Here is a 25437-nt window from a genome sequence, read left to right as displayed (position 1 = left end):
GAATTATACAGTATGTAGCCTTTTGAGATTGGCTTCTTTCACTTGGTAATATGCACTTTTCATAGCTTGAGAGCTCATTTCTTTTTAGTGAGAAATAATATTCCATTGTAACTTGTCTAATTTTCGAGATAAAAGAAGTTCTCCAAAAACGTTTCTTTTGCCACAGGCTTCTTTAGAGCGCACCTTCAGCTGCCCCTCCACCTCTACTCCCAATATGCTTCAACTCCTCCAACTTTAGGGACATTAATTCCTAGAAGAGTTTAACCCACTGTTAACATGAACTGATCGCCACGTTAGACATGTAGAGCAGTGTCCTACAAAAGTGGTTGTCCACTTGTCTTATTGATTCCAGAACCTTTTCTTCAAAACCAAGTCCATATGGAGTTCCAAAACAGAAGACAGTAAACACGAACCTGCTCAGGTCAAAACAGGTGGGAGGGGGGCCCAGAGCCCATCCACTCAGGGGCCACACACACCCAGCCTCCCCGGCAGTCATGGAGGCATCCCAAGTGATCCACAGCATCTACAGTTGCTTGAAAATGGCAGACCTCAGAGAATGGATACTAAGACTGTTGAACTGGGCCAGGAGAAAGAGGAGGAGAGACAGTCAGGGTGAAGGACAGGCCTGGGTATGGCGTGCCATGCCTGCACGAGGAACCGCAAGGTGGAAGACAGAAAAGGTGCAGGGAAGTCCCAAAGTCAAGCTCTGTCAAATGCACAACTGCACATACTGGTTGATCACTTTAAATTTTAGGATTGAGGAAACAGGTCTCAGAAAGCAAAAACCTCTTGTAAATGAAGTGGTCACTCTTTTATTTGAGTTTCAGCTAAGGAAAATGTTAAATTAGATAAACAATTATTAAATCATAGGGAACTTACAGTTACAGTCTGACCCCCTCCTTCTACACATGAGGAAAGCAAAACTCAGAGTTAAGACTAGAACCCAAGTCTTCCAGCCCACACTGGACCACAGAGCACCAGGGGAATATGGTAAGTGTTTTCCACTTACAAAGGCTTTTCCAACCTAGTTAATAAAATTCCCCTAAATATTTTAAATTACATTTAATTTAACATATTCCACTCTTTAAGTATCTCAGATGTTTAACAATAACAAAAAGAAAAAGAAATCCTAATTACTTCAATAATTACTTCTAACAAATCTAGTGAATTAAGCTTATGAATATAGTGACTTAAATTCTCTTATTTATAAACTAACTATAATTCCCTAACCTTTCAACCTAAAATCCCGAGTCTAAATATTAAATTACTCAATAATATATTAACTTCTAATTGTAAGCCTCATCTGTTGTATATTCCAATATGCCAAAGTTTCTTCTACATAATAAGTACTTACTAAATATGCCAAGATTATTCTCAAACTTAAAACAAAAATAATAATGCTATAGTTTGATTTACTTGACTATATTTCCGTAATAAATTTAATGTTAAGACTTTAAGGGACTGAAACAAAGTTATTTACTACGGGAACAATTATGGCACCCCAAGCCGGTGAGCATCACTCCTCCAAGCGAACTGGGGCTACCTCCTCAGCTGGCAGATGTCGCTCTTCACCCGGAGATTTGGGGCAGGATGTGACATCTGAAGCTGTAAACATTTTTGTTTACAAGAAGGAAGCTGCAAGATTTTTGTGTCCTCCAGACTGCCACAATGACGCTTTTTGACGGTCTGGTGCTAACAGGGAGCCCCACCACGAGTCTAGTTAAGCCTCACCTGCTCCTGTCACTTCTCTCAGCTCTGTAGCTGTCTAGGTGAGACGTGGTTTCATGAAGCCAGCCCCAGCCTGTTCCAGCACTGGTTTGTGTCCAACCCACCTAAGTGCTGATTCCACCCTGGCCTTCTTTTGTTGCTCAAACTTGACAAGAGTCTGTGAACTTAATGGCCCTCCGCCCTGGTCCCCGTGTGTGGCTGTCCCCTCCTTGTCACTCAGGCTTCAGACAGGCCATCTCTCAGGAGCCAAACCAAAACTGCCATTGTCTAACACATGACCCAGTTTTCTTTTCCTCTGTGGCACTTATCTCCATCAGAAATATGTTTACTTCTTTATCATCTTTACCCGCTGAAACAAAACTATTTAAGATGTTTCAAGCTCCCATAGTTTTGACTTCTCTCAAATTAACACTAAACATAGTATCTCTCCTAACTCTCTCAGAAAATAATTTTTAAAAAAAGGAATGGCTACTCTAAGCATTAGAAATGACATAAGCACACCTTTCTTTTAAGCACCTGTCAAGTAAGTCTACTTAGAAAGATGTCCTTGGAGAAAATGAAAGATCTATGCCTGGAGGAAAAATACCTTCAACCAGAAACCAAAGAAGTGAATGGAGTCCTCATGACCAAGATAATGAGTGATAATTGGGACAAAATCTGGAATTTCCAAGCAAAACCTGATGATCTCCTCATTGCAACCTATGCAAAGGCAGGTAGGTTTCAGAAACTGGTCGTGGGGAAGCCAGCCTTAGGGATGCTGGGATGCCTGAAAGGGCCTCTCTATTTTAAAATGCAGGTTGTCACCAGGGCTGGCACCTGAAAAAATGAAAACCAGACTCACTTATGAGTTCTAGTCCCCCAGGATCCAAGATCTTCCTTTTTAATTTAGGTCCCTGATAGAGAAAAAGATGGCCAGAAGCCAAAATTGTCAAAGGACTGAATGAATTACAAAATTATTTAGAAGCATAGCATCTGAGAAATAGTACAGAAGTTCTTACAGTAAATCTCGCAAACTCAGCCACTCTTTGTTTTACCCTCTAAGCTCTCCTGGAAGTAACCACAGTCCTTGCCCATAAGAAGCTTCTCTTAGTGGAGGAGACAGATGTGGAACTGAGCACTCTCACCTCGATATAGAAAGTACTAATAGTGTGGGGTCCAAACCTACACAAGTACAGTGGGAAGGATCTGGGAGAGGGGAGGTGACACTTACCAGAACCTTATAAAATGAAGAGGAGTTTGTGGAAAATGTACGAGTCAGAGGAGGCAAAATGGTGTGCCAAGCTTGTGCAGGGCAGAGGAATAGAGAACATCGCAACCAGAGAAGACTGTGACATAATGGCTGATAATCCCCCTGTGTTATCTGTATTTATAATTTCTACCAGTGTGACCCAGAGAGGTAAAGAACTTCAAACTGTAACCAGTTTGAGAAAGTCTCCCAGTGGCCGTTTGACTCAAGAAGAGTCTAGATATTTATAACCAGAAAGATTTCAGAGCAGAGTCCATTCACGGCAGTTCTTGAACCATATTAGAAGGCATTTCTGTCTTCTCTGGCTCAGAATTCCCTCCTTCCACCTCACTCTGTCCTTGCCACTCAGCACTGCTAACCAGGCTTACTTAGAGTAGGGTCTTCCTGTTGGCCCTACTCTTGGTTTCAATTGTTTTCAATTTCTCAAGAACCTCCTTTTCTGTCTGGTTTGTACTTCTCTTGCCCAGACCTGAACTTAAATTTGTACTGCACCTCATAGCAGAAATTTGTTTTCAGCTCACCTTGGAAATTGTGCAATCAACCCCAAGACCCTCGACATGACAGTCCAAACTCTCTCCAGCCTTTTTCTCCCACAGCCCCCCACCACCTCTCAACTACCTGTGAGCCCTACTTACATTTCCCATTGTGGAAATATGCCTGCCTCTATCCTGGCTCCTGAGGTTTCCACACTTGGGATGGCTCAGCTTCTTACTGCAGATAGACATTGTAGTCTTGCTTTAACTCTTCACTCCAAAGATATCATCTCAACCTAGTCTGACTGATCCCTTCCGCAGTAAGTTGGCCCTCCTCACCTGAACTCCTATGGCCCTTTGCACATCCATTGTGGCTCTTACTGTAGACTGCTCACCTTTCAGTTATCTGTGTGCATGTCTTACATGTCATTGAGAATCAGGTTTGGCTACGGGTCAGAGAGACACCAAACACTTTGGTGTAAAGAGGAAAATGCATATTTATGGACAATAAACAGTCTAGCTCTTTTCTACTTATATGTCTATTTATACCCATCTTCTGTATCAGTTGGGGTTCAATTTGGCTATAAGTGTCAAAAAACTCAAAATAACACAAAAGAAAAAGCAGTCTGGAGGTTAATAGTCCAGGGCTAAAATGGTGTCTGCACTGGTCATCAGAGACCCTGGGTCCTTCTGACATTCTTCTTCACCATTTTCAGATGTACCTTTTGTTTTATAGTCCAATATGAGTGCTGGAGCTCCAGCCATCACATGCACATTCCAAACAGCAAAAAGGAGGTAGGAAGGGAGGAGTAATGTCATGTTTCTTCCCTTTAAAGATAGCTTCCCAAAATTTAATGGCATGGCCACATCTAGCTTCAAGAAAGACTGAAAAATGTCACCTTTGAGCCAAGTAGCTATATTCCCAGCTAAAAATTGAGCATCTGTTAATTTGAGAAAGAAGGAAAGAATGGATATTAACTAGGCAAGAAGCAATCTCTGTCATTTCTTATCTCCTCCAAAAAGATTGTCAGCTGTTAGGGCTGGGACAGTGGCTAATTCATCTTTGTATTTCCCTACATTGATTTGATTCAATATTCTTTTCCGCAAGCTACATTTATTAGGTGCAAAGCCCTATGCTAGGTACTAGGAACAATGAGAACAAAAGGACAAGGCCCTACCTCTGTTGAGTTCTCAGTCTCACAACAAGGCAGATATATAAACTGACCTTGACAATGAGCACAGGGGCCACCGGTGCTCAGGGAGAGGACCTATCCATCCCAGATGTCACACGGAGGCTCTCTCCACCTTGGGTGTCACATAGACACTTCGTCCACTCTGGGTGTTATGCAGAGGAGATGACAAATGAGCTGATAGGACTCAACACTCAGCAAATGTGAATTTTACTGAATACGTGAATAGTCAAGGAAATAGAACTAAATTGTGTGGTGAGTGGGTAGAATTGAGAATAACCAATGCTTTTAGGCACAACCTGGACACAGGAGATTGTGGACATGATCCAAAATGATGGGGATGTGCAGAAGTGCCAACGGGCTAACACCTTTGACCGACACCCTTTCATTGAGTGGACTCTACCCCCACCCGGCCACTCAGGTAAGTGCTCAACTGGGACCCATGAGGTTGTAGCCACTGTGTGGGTCAGTTTGCACCAGAAAAGATAATTATTTCTGCAATCAGCCTTCTAGAAAATATTGCCAAAGGGAACTAGGAAGGAGTTTGAAGGAGGTTGAGGTCAACATACTCACTTCAACTGGGAAAAAAGGCTCCTAAATTCCTCTCCTTTAGGACAGGAATATTTTAATATATGATTTTAATATATGATTGGGTAGCATCAGACAGCACATACCCTACTGCTGATTGAGAACTTGAGAGGGACCATAAATGTATAACACAGAAAAGGCAGCATTGAGGACTCCTAGCATCCAGTAATTAAGAACCATATTCTTGTGTCATTGTGCTACCCTCTTATAGAGGATTGTCTTCAAATATACTTTGTCTATAACCTGTCTACCAGACAATCAAGCTAAATTGTACATAGTATCATTATTATCAACAAATGATTAGACTGAACACCAAAGATACTAAGGAATACATGACATAGCACTCTCGAAGAGCTTTCAATCAGTTAGGAATAAAAGACATGTTTTTATAAACAGTAGCTTTTGCAATAGGAGACAATCCAATGGTGAAAAAGCATAGACTTTGGATTCAAACAGTCCAACTTCAAATGCTGCTTTGGATTCTCATCTAGGTGACCTAGATAAGAAAGCAAGTTATTAAACCTCTCAAAACTATTTCTTCATTTATAAAATAATAGCTATTGGAAACCCATTATTGTTATTTTTTAAAAGAATGTATTTTTTTCCAATTTTTTTATTAAAGTATAGTTGACATACAATCTTATATTAGTTTCAGGTGTACAACATAGTGATTCAACACTTATAGACATTATGAAATGATCACAACAAGTCTAATAACCATCTGTCACTCTACAAAGTTATTACAATATTATTGACTATATTTCCTATGCTGTACATTACATCCCCGTGACTTATCTATTTTATAACGGGAAGTTTGTACCTTTTAATCCCCTTCACTTATTTCACCCATCCCCCTATCCCACTCCCCTCTGGTGACCACCAGTTTGTTCTTTGTATCTATGAGTTTGTTTCTGTTTTGCTTTGCTTGTCTATTCGTTCTGTTGTTTAGATTCCACATAGAAGTGAAATCATATGGTAGTTGTCTTTCTCTGTCTGACATTTCACTTAGCATAATACCCTCAGGTCTATGTTGTTGCAAATGGCAAGATTTCATTCTTTCTAATGGATGAGTAATATTCGATTGTGCTTATATACCATATCTTCTTTATCCATTTATCTATTGATGAACACTTAGGTTGCTTCCATATCTTACCTATTGTAAATAATGATGCAATGAAAATGGAGGTGCATATATCTTTTCGAGTTAGTACTTTAATTCTCTTTGGGTAAATATCCAGAAGTGGAACTGCTGGATCATATGGGAGTTCTATATTTAATTTTTTGAGGTACCTCTATACTATTTTCCATAGTGGCTGCACCAATTTACATTCTTATCAATAGTGCATGATGGTTTCCTTTTCTCCACATCCTCACCAACACTTGTTATCTGCTATCATTTTCATAATAGCCTTTCTGACAGATGTAAGTGATATTTCATTGTGGTTTTCATTGGTGTTTCCCTGATGATTAGTGATATTGAGCATCTTTTCATGTACCTGTTGGCAATCTGTATGACTTTTTTGGCAAAATGTCGATTCAGATCCTCTGCCCATTTTTTAATTGGATTGTTTGTTTTTTTGACATTGAGTTGTATGGGTTCTCTAAATATTTTGGATATTAACCCCTTGTTGGATATATCATTTGCAAGTATCTACTCCCATTCAGTAGGTTGCCTTTTCATTTTGTTGATGGTTTCCTTCGCTGTGCAAAAGCTTTTTAATTTGATATAGTCCCATTTTTTTTATTTTTGGTTTTGTCGCCTTTGCCTAAGGAGACAAGTCCAAAAAAGTATCACTAAAACCAATGTCAAAGAGCTTACTGCCTATATTTTCTTCTGGGAATCTTATGGTTTCAGTTCTTATGTTTAACTTTTTAATCCATTTTGAGTTTATTTTTGTATATGGTGTAAGAAAGTGGTCCAGTCTCATTCTTTTTCATGTAGCTGTTCAGTTTTCTCAACACCATTTATTGAAGATAAACAGGGTCTTTTTCCCCATTGTATATTTTTTCCTCCTTTGTCATAGATTAATTGACCATATAAGAATGGATTTATTTCTGGGCTCTCTATTCTATTCCATTGATCTGTGTGTCTGTTTCTGTGCGGGTACCAAACAATTTTGATTACTGTAACTTTGTATTATAGTTTGAAATCAGGGAGCACAATAGCTCCAGCTTTGTTCTTCTTTCTCAAGATTACTTTGGCTATTCAGGGTCTTTTGTAACCCCATATAAATTTTAGGATTATTCTAATTGTGTGAAAAATGCCATTAGTATTTTGATAGGAATCGCACTGAATCTGTTGATTGCTTTGGGTAGTTTGGACATTTTAACAATTTTAATTCTTCCAATCCATGAGCACACTATGTCTTTACATTTATTTGTGATTAAATTATTGTGATTAAATTGTGATTATTGTGATTAAATTATCAATTTCTTTCCTCAATGCCTTATAGTTTTCAGAGCATAGGTCTTTCAACTCCTTGGTAAGTTTATTCCTAGGTATTTTATTCTTTTTTTTTTCTAGGAAGATTGGCCCTGAACTAACATCTGTTGCCAATCTTACTCTTTTTTTTTCCCTCCCCAAAACCCCAGTACATAGTTGTCCTAGTTGTAAGTACTTCTAGTTCTTCTATGTGGGATGCCACCACAGCATGGCCTGATGAGTGATGTGTAGGTCCATCCCCAGAATCTGAACAGGCAAACCCCAGGCCACAAAAGCAGAGTGCATGAACTTAACTACTCAGCCGTGGGACCCGCCCCTATTTTATGCTTTTTAATGCAGTTTTAAATGGGATTGTTTTTTAATTTCTGTTTCTGATTGTTCATTATTAATGTATAGAAACAAAAGATTTCTGTATATTGATTTTGTATCCTGGAACTTTACTGAACTTGTTCTAAATTTTTTTTTGAGGAAGATTAGCCCTGAGCTAACATCTGCTGCCAATCCTCCTCCTTTTATTGCTAAGGAAGACTGGCCCTGAGCCAACATCTGTGCCCATATTCCTCTATTTTATGTGGGACGCCTGCCTGACAAGCAGTGCACAGGTCCATGCCCAGGATCTGAACCAGCAAACCCCAGGCTGCCAAAGTGGAACATGCAAACTTAACCGCTGTGCCACTGGGCCAGCTCCTGTTCTAATACTTTTTTGTGTGGAGTCTTTAGGGTTTTCTCCATATAGTATCATGTCACTTGCAAATAGTGACAGTTTTACTTCTTCTTTCCCAATTTGGTTGTCTTTTATTTCTTTTTCTTGTCTAATTGCTGTGGCTAGAATTTCCAATACTATGTTGAATAAGAGCAGCGAGAGTGGGCATCCTTGTCTTGTTCCAGATCTTAGAGGAAATGCTTTCAGCTTTTTACTGCTGAGGATGATGTTAGCTGTGGGTTTGCCATACATGTTCTTTATTATGTTGAGGTATGGTTCCTCTATACCCACTTTACCCAGTTGTTATCATAAATGGATACTGAATTTTGTCAAATGCTTTTTCTGCACCTATTGAGAGGATCACATGATTTTTATCCTTCATTTTGTTAATGTGGTGTATCAGGTTGATTGATTTGCAGATAGTGAACTGTTCTCACATCCCTGGGATAAACTCCACTTGATCATGGTATATGATCCTTTTAATGTATTGTTGAATTTGCTTTGCTAATATTTTGTTGAGGATTTTTGCGTCTATGTTTATCAAGGATATTGGCTTGTATTTTTTTTTTTGTAGTGTTTTTGTCTGGTTTTGTTATTGGGGTAATTCTGGCCTTGTAGAATGAGTTTAGAAGCACTCCTTCCTCTTCCTCTTCAGTTTTTTGAATAGTTTGATAAGAATTGGTATTAACTCTTCTTTAAACATGTGGTAGAATTGACCTGTGAAGCAATCTAGTCCTGAACTTCTGCTTGTTAGGAGTTTGTTGATTACTGATTCAATTTCCTTACTAGTATCAGTCTGTTCATATTTTCTACTTCTTCCTGATTCGGTCTTGGAAAATTGTATGTTTCTAGGAATTTATTCATTTCTTCTGGGTTATCAAATTGCTGTTGTATAATTGTTCATAGAAATCTCTTATAATCCTTTGTATGTCTGTGGTGTCCATTGTAATATCTTCTCTTTTATTTCTAATTTTATTTATTTGGGCCCTCTCTGTTTTTTTCTTTGTCTTATCTAATGCTTTTGGAATTGAATCCTACTTTATCTGATAGCATCACAATCCCTGTTTTATTATAGTTTCCATTTGCGTGGTATATCTCTATCCATCCTTTTATTTTTACCCCTGCTGTGTTTTAGGTGTGTCTCTTGTATGCCACTTATAGTTGGGTTTTCCTTTATGAGCCAATTTGAAACCTTGTAAAAGATGATTTAATCCCACTCGCATTTATTGATATGACTGACATGTTTGGTCACAATTATGTCATATTATCATATGTTGAAAATTCATGTACAATAAGTACTACTTACTGTATTTCTTTCCCTATTTGGTACATCCTTTTCGTTTTGTTTTGCTTTGTTTAGGAAATGTTTTATTTTTTTTCCTAGTGGTTGGTTGCCTGTGTATTTTTACTGTCTATAAGGACTTAATCCTCTTTTCTTTTACTTAACCTGTCTGATCTGCCAGTTTCAAAAGAATCCTTTAACTCCATCTATTACTTATACAACTGGCAATGATCTTATTCTAAATTTCAAGTTGCATTCTTTCTATTTCGTCAGAACCTGTAAGGTTTACACATTATTCTTCTATCCATCACCTCACTCTTTTTAATTTTAGTTCTAGTGTTAAATAATATGAAATGCTCACCATCAGTCCTTTTGGTAATGTTTTCCCGGTCGTCTCCTGGTTGCATCAAACTCCTTCTAGTGGATCGCTCAGGAAGGTACGTGTATGCCACGTTCTCTGAGTTCTTGAACATTTTAAACCATTTTCTGTGGTCTTGATGCTTGAAGCACAGCTTGCCTGGCTATAACATCATTCATTCACACTCTCTTTCCTTAAATTTATTTAAAAATGCTGCTCCAGGGGCCAGCCCCATGGCCTAGTGGTTAAGTTTGGCATGCTCTGCTTCGGTGGCCCGGGTTCGGTTCCTAGTGGTGGTGGGAATGGCAAGAGGATCAGGGCTTGTCATGGATGCACCAGATGGAAAGAAAAAGCTGTAGTCTGGCACAGTGAGCAGTAAACACAGCAGTAAGAGTTCCCTAACTGTGGGCTCTAAGCAGGTCAAGCTAGGGATGCTGCAAGGAAGTGCCTTATTTTGGCTAGTGTGGTTTAGAACACATTATTTGGCTTGCCATAAAGGTGAAATGGTGTCTACTGTTTCCAGACAGTCGGCAGGAGACTTATTCATGGTTTTGCAAGCGTTGTGATAGAGTCAAGGTTCTCAAGGCAAGCAGTTGGCTATTTCAGAAAATAGAATTCTATAGGGTCCTCAGGGTCCATCAACTGGAGGCATTTTTGCAATTTGGCCTCTAGGTTGACAGTCACCACAGTCATTTCTCTCCTGGTGCAGATGCAATCTTGGGGGGGAAATTCCAATGTTGAGTGAGGTTGAGCTGCATTGTCTCCCTCCTCATTCTCTTGGGTTGTAACGTCACCATCTAGGGCATTGGTATACCTGGGGCAGGGGGAGGTGGAGGCCTGCCCAGGGGAGGGTGGCCTTCCCAGGTGGAGATCCAGGACGAGTAGTAGTGTTAATTCTGAGTGTATATGCTACAGGCCTGGCTCAGGATGGAACTACAAGTGTGGGCTCTGCTGCTGTGAGGAGATCTCAGTGAGCTCTGTCAGTTCATCAGAGGGCACCTTGGAAAGAAGCATGTGACCTCCGTGATTGAGCTTTGTGAGGACTCCATCCACAATGCATATAGATTCTGAGCACATTTATAGGCTAATTGTAGGGACATTTTGTGCATGGCAGCTTTATAATTTACAGATTGTCCCATTAAAACTATGGTGGGTTCATTGGAGCACAAACCTGCTAGCAAGATGGGTCTGATTTGATTACATGGGGAAGGCCGTTCTGCCTGAGATCTAATTTGAGGAGTGGTATAAGGAGGGAGAAGCTCATTGAAACATCACTTCCATTGGCACTATTTAATGTAGAGGAATGTGAGCTCTGGGTCAGAATCCACACCTGCTGGCACACTGGCCAAAGCCCTTCCAACAGGGCCTGCCAGCATCTGGTGCTCAGGCATCCTGCAGTGCAGTTGTGCCTCTGGCTGACTTTGTTCCAGCCAGAGAGCCTGAGACAGTGTTAGGCTGGAGGGGCCGCCAGCAGCCCTATCATCCAGGCTGTACACAATAAGAGCAATAGAGCCAATAAAGGAGAGCTTTTGCATTTGACTAGTTTTCAGGGACATCCTTCCTGGCAGCAATCTGACCAAAGGTGGAATGTGGTTGCTTTGGAGCAAGGGATCATTTACCTCTTCATCTGAGGTAAGGTAAAGACCTGGCCTTACTCCACTGATAGCAACCACAGGATTCCAGGGTTCCTTTGAGGACTTTATTTCTTTTCTTTTCTTTTGTTTTTTTGGAGAGGAAGATTCACTCTGAACTGACATCTGATGCCAATCTTTCTCCTTTTTTTGTTTGAGGAAGATTAGCCCTGAGCTAACATCTGTGCCAATCTTCCTCTATCTTGTACATGGGTCACCACCACAGCATGGCTGCCAGTGAGTGGTGTAGGTCCACATCCAGGACCCAAACCCATGAACCCAGGCTGCTGACGCAGAGTGCACCGAACTTAACCACTACACCACAGGGCCATCCCAAGGACTTCATTTCGTAATGTGACTGGCATCCACCAGGCAGAGAGCCTCTTTTCCTCCCTCTGAGATCTACAGTTCTGCTAGTTGACTCTGGAGGTATAATTTCAATCTCCTGCAAAACTTTTTCCAAATTTGGTTTAACGAACTAATCTTTATAACCCAAATAATGAGGCAAAGCTGGGGGCCTTAGCTTTGCACTGGTACTGGGACATTGTCTGGCCAATGAAATCTGTATAATCATCATCTCTACACAATTTGGTAGGGGTTTGTCCCCTCCGTTATAAGGGTCATATTACACATTCCACCCTCGATCATGTTGCCAGCATGTGGAAAATGGGAGACAACCAAAAAATCAAACTAGTGGGGAGCATTCATCTGGTGGGATAAACTCATTCACCTGTAAGCAGATGTGAACGACGTCCTTTCTGGTGTCAAAGGAGTGGGGATTCCCTGTAAGTACTAGCAGGGGAGTCTTTGGAGAAGATTGATAATTGGTGTGGGAGGGTTGAAGACCTGAGGACCAGGGATTAAGTAGGATTGGAACCAGGGGTAAAATTTGGGAGACCACCTATTGTTTAAAAGCTTGAGGAACACGTCTTTGAGTAGGCCGTTGTGCCTCTCTGTAACTCCAGCCACTTGGGGCCAGTCAGCTAGGTGGAAATTCTGCAAGATTCCATGTTCTAGAGTCCATGACTGAAGAGCTTGGGAGGGGAAATGGGTACCTTGATCCGAGTCTATAATGTGTGGTAGGCTCGCTCTCTCCCAATGGAGGAACTCCAGAGAGGCTTTCCCTAATCATAAAATTATCCTTCTGCCATGGTACAGACCAGACTGCAAGCCCAGTGGCTACTGCCCAGGAGTCAGTAAAAATGTGTGCCCTTGGGAGTCCCATTTGTGTGGCCTTTTGTAGAGCCAAGCACACTGATACCAATTCTGCCAGTTGGGCCAGCTAGGAGAACCCTCTTCAACTAGGGATGTGACACTAGCAGGATGGTGTGCTACAGCCTTCAGCAGGCTGCATTGGCCCCTATGGTGATGCTGCTGTAGGTGAAATGCACTGACTCTCTTTCCATGTCAGACAGTTGATCCCAAGGGTCTCCCCAAACTGCTAGAGTGGCTGGCAGTAGGGGTGTCACTAGCTGCACCTCCATGTCAGTGGGAAAGAGGTTGAGTCGGGGGGAGGCCACATCCTCCTGTAATCTGGAAAGGCCCTGGCATCAGATTTAGCTCTTTCTTGAAGGTACCATTTCCATTTTAACAGTGAGGCCTCAGTGACCATGCAGGGTTGAATGCCTGACCAAAGCAGGATGGGGACTTGTTGCAGAGCAGTATAGGCTGTGAATGTCTCTGTCTCTAAAAGGGCCCAGTGGGCTGCCACAATTTGGTCCTTGACTGGTGTGTACCAGGCTTCTGTCTGGGGCAGATGTTTGGTCCAGAACCCCAAGCGCAGCCAGATAGAGCCATGCTTAGTCCAGAGACGCCACGAGGCATAATCAGGTATTGCCAGTGATTCAACTCAGAAGTCTGAGCCACGAGAGGCTAAGGGCAGGGCCTGCTCCTTGGCTTGCTGGGCCAGCTGCAAACAGTTTGGTGAGGTTCTCCCAAACAGAAAGAAGCTGATTGGCATGTCACAGCGTAAATAGGCTTAAGTAAAATTGCATAATTGTGGAATGTGTTGCCTCCAAAAGGTAAAGAGATCTAATACACGTTGTGCCTGCTGTGATGTCATGGGAGGCTTGATGGAGAGGAACTGATGTTTTAAGTGCCCTCAGCTGCCACATTATGCCAAGAAACTTGACAGAAGTGACTGGTCTTTGGATCTTATTCAGGGCAATGGCCCATCCTCTCTGCTGTAAATGTTACACTACTAGGTATAAATCTTCCCTGATGGTATCCTCAGAGGGCCTTATAGTAGAACATCATCTATGTGATGCTGAAGGCAGCAGTAGGTTAGTTGGAGTGAATCTGGATCTTGTCTGCACAGGTTGCATGTGATGGCAGGGCTGCTGAGACAGCCCAGGCAGCCAAGTGAAGGTGCACAGGGTGCCCTCAAAAATGAAAGCAAAGTGAGGCTGTGAGTCTTCCACTATCGGGACTGAGTAAAACATAGGGACCCTGAGCTTTTTAGATGTCATCTTCTGTCTCTATCATGTTCAGAATGGGAGCCTTAATGGCAGGAACCTCTGCATATAAGTATCAATAGTCAATTGTTAATCTCCATTCATTGGTGGCAGTTTTAACACTGGTCAGAGAGGGCTACCAGAGTGTGAGATGGTGGCCCAAGGACCATAGTGTCAAGCATATCTCCGATGAGGGTGAAGGCCCTGTGTACCTTGCTTCAACTGATATTGTGGGATATTTACTGTTTTCACTGGAGGAAGCAATCGGACAGGTTCCCACTTGGCAGCTCCCACAAGAAAGGCCAGGAATTTGGGTTTACCTCACCAGACATGTCACTGGGTAGGGGCATCCATACCTCTAATAGGAAAACACAGAGCCAGGGGGGCCACCACCATTGGCAACTGTTTTAGAAATAGGGTGCCAATAGACCTGCTAGCTTAACGTGTACTCCCTTTACAATTTCACCTGCTGTGCCTCGTAGGCTGTGGAAGGCTCCCTTAGGGAATTGAGAAGAATCACCTGAAATTACTGTGACTTGGGCTGTTGTGTTTAATAGAGCCAAGAAAGTCTATTTCCTTTGTCCCAGTGGACCACCAGAGTCATGAAGAGGCGATTGTCCCCAGGAGGTGACAAGCTCCGGGCAGCTGCTGATGTCTAGAGCAATGCTCTGGGGGATTGTTGGGCCCGCAGGTGAGGGAAGTTGTTTGAGGCAGAGGGAGTCTTGGGACCCTCTGCAGGCCTCTGGGCCATTGAGATTGGACTCTGTCTTGAGGTGATCACTTGTTTCTGAGAGGAGCTTGCACCAGGACTGTCCAGATATAAGATCATTTGAGACCCCCACTTGTCAGAACTGCCAGCATAAGGCCCTGTGCTGTTTAGAGTCATCCTGGGTGCTGCTTCCTGATGGGGTTGGCCTGGTGGGCCCAGGACCAGGAGATGGGTTGTGGGGCCTGGCACCCAAGGGCTGTCCTTGGGGTTGTGGGCTGCCTTGGTCTTATAAAATCTAGGAGTCTGGATGAGTATCTCCCTCATGATGGGCCACCATGTCTACTCCCTGCATGACCTCCTGAATAGTATGGGAGGCCGCCAAGAAATGGAGTATGGCCTTGAAATTCGGGGTGGGGGTGCTCCCTGTAAGAAGATTTCTCTGGATTCAAGGTCTACTGGGGCCTCCTCAGGATTGGAGATGAAACCCAGGTCATCTGGGTTGCTATGTTCAAAGAAGTGATAGACCGATTGGACCATACCAATTACACAGGGAAGGAGTTAGGCTTCATCTAATGTCTCCCATTGGCTTTGAGCCTTTGTGGTAACAACCAAGAGAGAAGGGTGGGCTCAATGCCAAGCCATAGAAATCCAAGTAGCAGAGGAAGGGATTCTCCCTCTATATCTTTAGGGCTTGTGCCTTTGGGTTTGGACTCTCCGTCATGATTAGAAATCCCAATTATGATATTGGGATTGTCCATGGCAGCAGCCTTTGCTTTAATTCTGGTTGAATTAATCCTGGGCGGCCCCTCAGGAATGGAGGATTGAGTCACCTGTGTCTCTCAAGAATTTGGCCTTCAGGCTCTGGGGATCTTTTAAAGGCTATGAATTTTGGGGTTCTTAGAAATGCGGGCTAGTTGCCTCATTTTATGGCAGTGAGTAAGAGCTCAGAGCCAATATTAAATACTCTCAACAGCCAGTCAGCCCCTTCTTCTCCCTCCTGCTGTACAAAGTATTTTAAAATATTTTGAATCTCAAGGCGTGTAAAGTTTTGAGTTTCAGTTTCTAAGTCTCTATTATCCCACACTGATTTGACCTTACAAATTGTCACTGGAAAGATCTGTGGTGGACATCCTCAGTGGCCAGACTCCTAGGAGGCCACTTCCCTCTCCGGGGAGTCCCAATCAACCTCACTGGGATTGAGGTGAACTTCCACTAGCCCAGTGGTGGCAGGATGATTAGGTGGCCCCTAGACCCTGAGAACATAGACCCAGCACCTTGGCATGTTGGTACTCCACGGCACTGAGCAGTGCCCAGGCCACCACTATGGGCATTCTACATTTATTGAGGAGCTTGCTAACTTCCTTGGGCATTTTATTTGGTGCAGGCACCAGGTGCTCAGACTGTTTGTATTGGGCCATTAGATTTTGTGCCACCAGGCACCAGGAGTGGGACCCACAATATCCCATAGGGTCAGGATATGAGGTGCGACAGCAGCAAGGTACACAGCAACAGAAGGACTGCAGGCCTCAGCCATTCTTGCCTTTGTGAGGGGCCATGACACCCCAGCAAGGGTCCCTGTGACACAAGTTAGAACCTAGACAGAGTTCTAGAGCCTCCAGCAAGAACAGTGGTCAGGGAAGGGAACCTCCCTCTTCTCCTTCTAAGGACGCTGCTTGGCACTTTTGTCCAGGAGCCTGCAGCAGGGCAGGGGTGGCCACGCACAGGTCCCGGCTGTTAACCAACATGATAGGACCTTGCGAAAATCTTAGCCAACTGTCCTAATAGTCAGCAGCTGGGTCTGCGCTTAGAGTTGGGAAACCCCTCCAAAGTCTAACATCTGCTGGGGTCATTTACCCCGTGGGGAGTTATTGGGAGAAAACACATCTGCGGCCCTTTGACCAGCTCCGAAGAGCAATGCTCTGAGGTTCAGGAGGACTCTGGTTGCTTTTTTCAGAGCTTGCACTCTGGGAATTCAGGCAGCACTCTGCAAAGGGAGGACGCAGAGCCCAAAGCAGTGCAGCCAAACACCAGCAGGCAGTGGGCCCCTCCCAGACAGAATTACCCCTCTGAGAGAGCCAGTCAGTAAATCATTTGCATTCCCCATGGTCTCTTGCAAGCTGACCCAAACCGTCCTGCTTGTGAAGCCAGGTGTTGTGACTTTGTTAAATTAACATTTGTTAAGTAGAGCCACAGGGTGTCAGATGGTGAGCCCCAGTTCAACAAAAGACCAAGGGGAATTGAAATAGAGGTTTCTTACTCACAAGTCCTCGAAGGAGTGCACAGCATGCCTTGAGGGGCCACACAGGTCGAGGCAGGGTGCAGGCAGAGAGCGCAGCAGGGCCTGGGGCACACACCCTTGTTAGGGTCCACAGGTGGAGTGCTTTGGGGTTCCTGGGATAAGGCCGACCTGATCAATTGGTAAGCTTCAAGAGGGTCTTATCTAAGGGGAAGGCCCTGGGAGCGGGGGAGACTGTTTATCACAAGGGCCACTGGGGGTCTCTGCAGGCTGCCATCTGGCTGGGGCATGAGCTGGCGGGAGGGGCTCGTGTTAGCTCAAGGCCCCGGCCAGCCTGCTTGGCCACACAGACCGGACGCCAAGACAGAGGTGTTATGGAGTAGTTCAGCTAAACTCTCAACAGACATAAACTCAGGCCCCCTTTTCCATAAAGTTTCTTCAGATTAGAGGTTTAAACATTAGTTCTATTCTGCTATTTCAGTTTTTCTTCTCAGAAACTCTACTTTATACCATTGTCAGACCTCCTTTACCATCTTCTAGGTCAGCACTTTCCGCCACTTTCCCTTGGATGGACCCTTTTTACTTCTTTCCTTATCACATCGCCATTTTCTTGGTTATTTCCTTCTGTTCTTCAATGTCCTTCATTAAATTTTCATTTAAATCTATTCTCTATTGTCAACCTTATGATTTAATCACGTCTTATGTTGTTTTGTCTTTTTCTTCTCTTTCTTGAGTTCAATCAGATCTTTTTTCACTTCTCACTTTTTTTTTTTGGTCTCTTTATGTTCTGAATTTTTGTATATTTGAGTTATTTTATCACATTCTTAAATGTTGGTTTCAGGATATTTAATTCGCTTTGGAGTGTTGTGTCACAATTTTGTTCAGCTTTGTAGTTGGCTTTTGGGGAGAATATTTCATCAGGTTAGAGGCTCTGATTTGCCTTCTCTGATTTTTATAGTAGTTCTGTATCAATGAAATCTGCTTCCTTCTGTTTGTATTCATTTCATGGCCATAAGTCCGGGTTTGAAAGCATTCTCTTCTGTCAGTTCTGCCCTCTGCCGTGCAGTTTTCTTTATGGGCGGTATCAGTGCTTGAGGGAGAAGGAGGAATTGGCATGCCCTGTTTTTCTTTCATTTCTGCAGGATCTTTAAATCTTCTCCCTCTTCCTTCTTTCCCTTCACTGCCAGGTCTCCAGGGAGTACCTCCCCTTCTCTATTTATCTGATTTTCCATCAGAAGCTATTCTTCTCCAAGGCTGCCACTGTGCTTTACCTGCCAGCCCCTTCCCCAAGGTTGGTGCTGTGTGTGGCCAACTCCAGCCTGTATTCAGTGTTTTAACATTTAGCATTGGACTTACTATTTCCAGAGAGGATTGTGTCTGATTTATCTAAGTCTGCCTTGCCTCCCTACTGTTTTTCACAAAGTCTCTTAAGCCTCCCCTCTATGGTTCTCCACAGCCACAGGCCAATTTCTAATCCTGGCTCTCGCATTTACTAACTTGGAAAAATTACTTGACCCCTATAAGGCTCAATTTTTCATCTGAAAATATATCCCAGCACAGAGCACAGTGCTGGCACGTGACTACTGACGATTGTAGTTCTTGGCCTTGAAAGTAAATGTTGAAAGAAAGACTGAAGCTCTTTAGACAAAGCTTCTAAGGCTGTAGAGCTGGCCCAATAACTTCCCTCCCTTAAAGAGAGATGTCAGCTCTTCTCCAGTTGCCTTTGTTAACTCCCCATTGCAGCAAGAGAAAACCCTAAAGGATGAATATCCAAGAGCTTGCTGGGGTCATAGTTATCACCAACCTCAAACCTCCCAAAGCATTTTATTTCCCATACAAGTACACAGCAATACCTAGCAGATAAGAAGTGTAATGTTGCCTCAGTAGTTTTCAGTATCTCATTAGGGCTTTCCTCTACCAGAAAGGATGATAAACTTGTCATTAGGAGGAAAACTAGACATGTAAAAACCGTAACTTTATGGCTTTTATAGGCAGAGCCAACTATTTGATAAACCTGATTCCAGACAATACATATTCCAAAATAATAATATTGAGAAATATTCAGCTAAATAGTGTGGGCTTATTTCCCAGGTCTCGATCTGGCCAGTAAAATGCCCTCTCCTAGAACTCTGAAGACTCATCTGCCTGTTCAGATGCTACCACCTTCCTTCTGGAAAGAAAATTCAAAGGTAGGAAGAGCCAACTCTTCAAACCCAGTTTTGATCAGTATGGCCAAAAAATGTCTCTATCTAAGTGGAAACAATCAATGATATTGAAAGATAACCAGTGGAGGTATAAGGCAAATGGTGGCATTACCCCCGCATTCCCACACACTCTATTCTGGATCCACCTTTCCTTCAAAATATTATTTCTGGGTATACACTAGGAAATTTTCAGACAAAACTATTCTGATTGGCTGCCAATTAAGCCACATTCAAAGAGAGTGAGCAATGAAACAAAGCACGAATTTCCTGAGGAAGGTTATTATCTTTGAATTTTTCAAGAAACAAAAGCCAAGGCAGAGTAAGATGTGAAAGGGATTTATTTAAGGAAAACCTGTGGAGGGAAAAGTGGAGCGAGACAAAGGAGAATGGAGAGCCACAAGACCGTGATGCAATTGGTCCATCCTTACAAAGAGCATATCATGGAGTAGGTTCCCAGGCACTGTTGGACCTCTATGTCCTCCATTTTCAAAAGTTGTATTTTATTTTGGCACTTTAAAATTTAGATCCTATAAATGCAGTGTAATTTGAATTTACTAGAGTTTCTTTTTGATACCTACTTCATCAGCAAGTCTTGAAATCAATGAAATATGGAATATAAACCAAATTTCAATTTATAAATTTGCAGTGAAAAGTATAGCCACCCAGCAGAGTCAAATGCTTGTATCAGCTGAACCAGCAGCACATCTTCTCCCAGTGGGCAAGCTACTGTGGAAACCCAGCTGCAGACTCTTTCAACTTTTGGACTGAACCCTTGCCAAGGAAACTATAATGTTGCCAAGACGCTCTCCTCAGTGCAGTACTCAGATATACAATGCAAGTGATTGCTTTTGACTCTCCCTTTTTTCTGAGTTTCCATGACTCACTATTTCTTCATTTTTCCCATCTCCTATCTCCAAACAAGGTACAATACAGTTGAGTAGATTTTCATGTATCAAAATGCTATCCCATTCCTGATTTTCTTCCCTAAAGTTATACCCAGGTCATCTTGACTTGTGAAAACTTCTTGGTTTATTCCCACAGATAGATAACTTCATTCATATGTTAATTTTACTGTATAAGAACCAATATTATTTCCAAATGATATTGTGGACTCTGTCATAAGACACACTAACATTTGGTTAGTCATCATACCAACACCTTCTTTTGGTAAAATCAGCCCTTCTAAAAATGTAAAAATCTCAATGGCAGCACCTCCCTTTAGCTGCTTAGAATTGTGGATTATTTGAGTAGAAAGTGGCTTTAGAGAGCTTAGTCCAAGCTTTTCATTTTATGATGAAGTGGTGAACTAACTAGGAATCCCTGAAAGATGTCCACATCCTGATTACCAGAACCTGTGAATGCTACCTTCTATGGTAAGATGGACTTTGCAGAAGGGATTAAGTTGAAGATCTTCAAATGGAAAAATTATTCTTGATTATCTGGGTGGGCCCTAAATATCATCACAAGGATCCTTATGACAGGCAACAAGATCAAAGGAGGAGGTAGTGGATGTGACAACTGAAGCAATAGATTGGACTGATTTGAGGACAGGGTCAAGAGCCAAGGAACAGAAGTGGCCTCCAGATGCTGGAATCAGCAAGGAAATGGATTCTCCCCTAGAACCACCAGAAGGAATCAGCCCCGCCGAAAGCATGGCTTGAGCCCAGTGAACTCTGGCTTCCAGAACCGTGAGGGAATAAATCTCTTGTTGTTTTAAGCCACTACGTTTGTGGTAATTTGTTATAGCAGCAATAGAAAACTCACACAGGTGGGTCAATGGACTCTCAGAAAATCTAAGTATTTGACATTAGATCACACCCAACCATCCGACTCCACATGACAAGTACACTTGAATATGTTCATTGTCCAGCCCAGACTTCCCCTCTTCTAGTTACTCAGGCTTTGATTTACAAAAAGGCAATAACCATTAAGAAATATATTTACATAATAATTAGACCTTACAGTTGTGTCATATTTTTGGTTTCCTGAGTGCTTTCATGAATAGTGGAGAGAAATCCAGCAATAGGAAAAAGGGCAGAGAGATAGAGCCTTGGGAAGTCTGTGTTTGTCTGAGAGAGCAATGGAGGAAATGCAATTGGGAAAGCAGGAGCTTGAGGTAATTTGCTAAGAGGAAAATATGACTGGGTGATTGGTTGCATGGACACAGAAGTTCTGTTCAGTAAGTGAGACACAGGGGAAAATGCTTGACAAACTGTTGATGTGCTCCTCCACCCCAGCTCTGCTAAGAGTGCACACAGGAGCTCAGGCTGGGATCAGAAGCTGGGTGGTGAGTGGGAAAAAGAGGACAATGGGACAAGAAGCCAAGAGGTCAGCTCTCCTCAGCCAAATCATACCTCTGCTTTTCCTATGAGAAGACACCATCACAAGCAGCTCCAATGGTAGGCTAAGCACTGCCCTCAGAGGTCCTGCAATCTTATCAGCAAATGAAAAGAGTGATAATTCACTGTAAGGCTGCACTTCATGGTGTCAAATGCGACTGGAGGGCTAACTGCTTTAGCTTCTTCTAGCCTGCAACCTAGTTAGATTCCTTGCTTAGTGAAAGCCAAGGAGGACCTTCCATTCACACACGGAAAATTACCACAGCAGCCTCCTTAACCTCCAGGAATATCGTAGTTAGGTGACTGTAGTATTTATCATGCAAATTAGAACACTTTTGAGAGAAAAAAGGGATACTCGTAATAATTATACTAAGACCACACATATCAATTGGAACTCTGCCTGGGCAACTGGAGGATATGGTCATCTTGATCACAGCAAACACAAGCACATTCAATTACTCAAATGGGATAGTCTAAGGTTCCTCTTTTCTGTCTTGTTTTCTCTCTGTGTCTAAATCCTCTTGCTTGCTGATTCGAGATTATCTACGTGGCAAGAAATGCCAAAGACTGTCTGGTGTCCTACTACCATTTCTCAAGAATGAATAAAATGGTGCCTGACCCTGGTACATGGGAAGAATATGTTGAGACATTCAAAGCTGGGAAAGGTAAGTAAACGGAAATTGTGGATTCATGTTTACTTATTCATTTGCATACTGACATCACAAAGGAAGTGTTTGCATTAACATTGTATTTATCAAGGTCCTGGGAGGATGTAGACAGCACACTCAAACTGGGTCATTTGGGGAGAGTTTAGCTAAGAGACTATTTAGAAAGCTGTGGGCAAAGTGTAAAGAAACCAACCGGTGATAGTACAATATTCTAGGGGCAGCACCAGCACGGAGCCATTGCTCTCTGGAGAAAGGAGAGGGCCCCTTAACGGGAGCCAAGGCCTTTGGCAGGGGAAACAGTCAACCATAGTGAGCCAACAGGAAGAACATCAAGGAAATAAACACACCATCCTCACTGTCTTCCTGCCTCCAAAAGCCTTCTGAGGTCAAGGGAGCCCATTGACACCGTCCATAGAGGTCAACCTCACAGTGTGGAGGAGGGTGGAGAGTGGATTTGGCAGGGTCAACAACAGATACCCAGTTCACCTCTCTTCCTCCTATTCACCATCACAGAGAGTAAAGGTGCCCAAATATCTGCTAATTATGGATTTTTCAGAATGAAAGTCTTCTTTTCAAAATCAGCCTGTTAGGAAACAATATTTATTGCATAACTCTGACCTAGGTACCATGCAGTAAGGCAAGGGAAATAAAAATTATGAATCCCTGGCTAAAAGACTGTATTTCATGTAGTAGTAAGTTCAAGGGTGGAAATATAAACCAAGGAATCTGGAATACTTTTTATCATCTCCCTAAAAATTAAAAAATCCCTGTCTTCTGCAAATAAGAATTCTGCCCAGGGTCTTTGTCTTCTGGTTGTGTTTCTTAAATGTCCTTTTTTATGTGAGACATTCATGTTCATCTGGTAAGTTTCAAGTTGATATTGATGCCACATCTTTTTCCTTCCCCTCAGTCCTGTGGGGCTCCTGGTATGACCATGTAAAGGGATGGTGGAATGTGAAAGACCAGCACCACATTCTCTACCTCTTCTACGAGGACATGAAGGAGGTGAGGACCAATGCGATCTCTATCAGTTCCTCCCACATTCTCCAATGCAACAAATCCCAATTAGAACCCTCGCATGTGCGCTTGCCCACAAAAAGCCTTCAGTGCGAATTCTCTCTCTCCATGACACTCTTTCCAACTTGGTTTTATCCTCAAAAGCTCTAACTAATTTTTTGGTCTTCTAAATTTTCTTTGCTTCAGTTTGCAATTTCCAAAAGATCCTTCCTCCTTAGGAAACATCACATGCCTTTATGGTCGAATTAATCCTGACACTTGTGAACCATGTTTCTCCTCCTACAAAATGGATATCATCTCATTTTGTATCTCATGAAATTATTGTAAGGATTTATGAGATCACATTTGTAAAGTGCCTAGTTGTGTTCAATAAATTTAGTTTCCTTCTTCCTCTTCCGTACCCCAAATCCATATAAACCTGTATAAACATTAGCAGGATTGAGCCCACATATTGGGTCTGACGACTGATTTCTCCATTTTAAGTCATTGTGTAGGCGTGGCATCACACATTCACCCTTATGACTCAGTGTATGAGTGTCCTATAATCACAAAACTACTTCTTATGCCAATGCTAAGAAGAAGTCCTCTGAAATCTAATCAAATGCTACAGCTCCTTTTTCTCCATCTCTTTCATCAGATAGAACCAAGGCACAAGGATTCACATTTCTGGGGCAACTTGAGATCTCTTTCATTCATCCTCTTACTGACCTTCTGTTAAATTCATACTCTTTGGCCATCTCTTATAACTCAAAAACTAGACTTAGCCATATTGTGCCTCACCAGCAGCACTTTCCCTCCTTTATACAACATTTCCTGATCTCCCCCAGAAGATATATTTGATCCTCCCCATCAAAGTTCATAGCACTCTCTCTGTATGCAGGCAGCATGTTTTCTGTGCTGGGTATTGCAGTTAGTTGTGTTTACATTTCATACCCTTTGCAAGGTAAGCATCCTGAGGGCAGGGATGGCTCTCTTCTTTGTGTTGTGCCTCACACATAGTCACCACTTGAGGAATATTTGTTGAATATATTTAAATTTATCCCTTAACTTATCCATCTCCAAACCCTATTTGTCCAAACAGAATGTCGTCCTTAACAGAAAACCCAAAATTATTTGTTTTGTATGACTATTGTACACACAGGACCCAAGGCGGGAAATTCAGAAGATATTGAAGTTCCTAGAGAAAGACATACCAGAGGAAGTTCTGGATAAAATCATCTATCACACCTCATTTGATGTAATGAAGCAAAACCCAATGGCCAACTACACCACCTTGCCTACCAGCATCATGGACCACTCTATCTCCCCTTTTATGAGGAAAGGTACATAAGACATATATTCTAAGATGTCAAATTAGATTCTGTGGTCCCCATGATCTGCTTAGGTTTTCCAGTAGCGTTTCACATTCCATTACTTATTCTTGTCAGTGACACTACTGTACCGTTTTTGAGAGGCAAACTCCCTTTTTTCCCCCATTCTTGTGCTAGCTCTAAGGGTGCATGCTCACTTCTCCCTGTACTCCTGTAGCTATCACTAAGACTTTGCCTGGTTTCAGGGATGCCTGGGGACTGGAAGAACCACTTTACTGTGGCTCAGAATGAGGAATTTGACAAGGACTACCAGAAGAAGATGGCGGGAAGCACCCTGATCTTCCGCACAGAGATCTGAGGACAACTGGTCAGGACTTCCCTACTAGATTTTAGACATTCGAGACTCATAATCAAGGATTCTTAAGATAATGACACCCTTCCTCTAATCCTAAACTTTTCTACACTATCTGTAGATCCTATGACACTATAATAGCTTCATCAAAATGTAATCAAATCCAGGGGCCAGCCCAGTGGTGCAGTGGTTAAGTTTGCATGTTCTGCTTCAGTGGCCTGGGGTTCACTGGTTCAGATCCCGGGTGTGGACCTATGCACTGTTTATCAAGCCATGCTGTGGCAGATGTCCCACATATAAAATAGAGGAGGATGGGCACAGATGTTAGCTCAGGGCCAGTCTTACCCAGCAAAAAGAGGAAGATTGGCAGCAGATGTTGGCTCAGGGCTAAACTTCCTCCAAAAAAAAAAAACCGATGTAATCAAATCCTGAGTAGATGTTTAAAGTTAAATTACATGATCATTCATGTAGACAACTACCACATGATAATATAGTCATCTATACTAA

General features: G+C 42.5%; 1 protein-coding gene across 1 annotated transcript; it reads left to right on the top strand.

Moving 5' to 3' along the window:
* Window positions 1-927: 927 nt before the first annotated feature.
* On the top strand, window positions 928-24943 carry LOC124240172 (sulfotransferase 1C1). Its single transcript, XM_046662936.1, has 8 exons — window positions 928-990; window positions 2242-2441; window positions 4930-5058; window positions 19132-19229; window positions 22122-22248; window positions 23162-23256; window positions 24410-24590; window positions 24824-24943. Exons 2-8 carry the CDS (start codon window positions 2270-2272, stop codon window positions 24934-24936), a joined length of 915 nt encoding a protein of 304 aa, XP_046518892.1. The 5' UTR covers window positions 928-990; window positions 2242-2269; the 3' UTR covers window positions 24937-24943.
* Window positions 24944-25437: the final 494 nt, after the last annotated feature.

The sequence above is a fragment of the Equus quagga genome, chromosome 5 (genome assembly GCF_021613505.1).
Source record: "Equus quagga isolate Etosha38 chromosome 5, UCLA_HA_Equagga_1.0, whole genome shotgun sequence".
Taxonomy (NCBI): Eukaryota; Metazoa; Chordata; class Mammalia; order Perissodactyla; family Equidae; genus Equus; species Equus quagga.
Note: the sequence above shows the minus strand (reverse complement) of the source record. Positions and strands in the feature narration are given on the sequence as shown.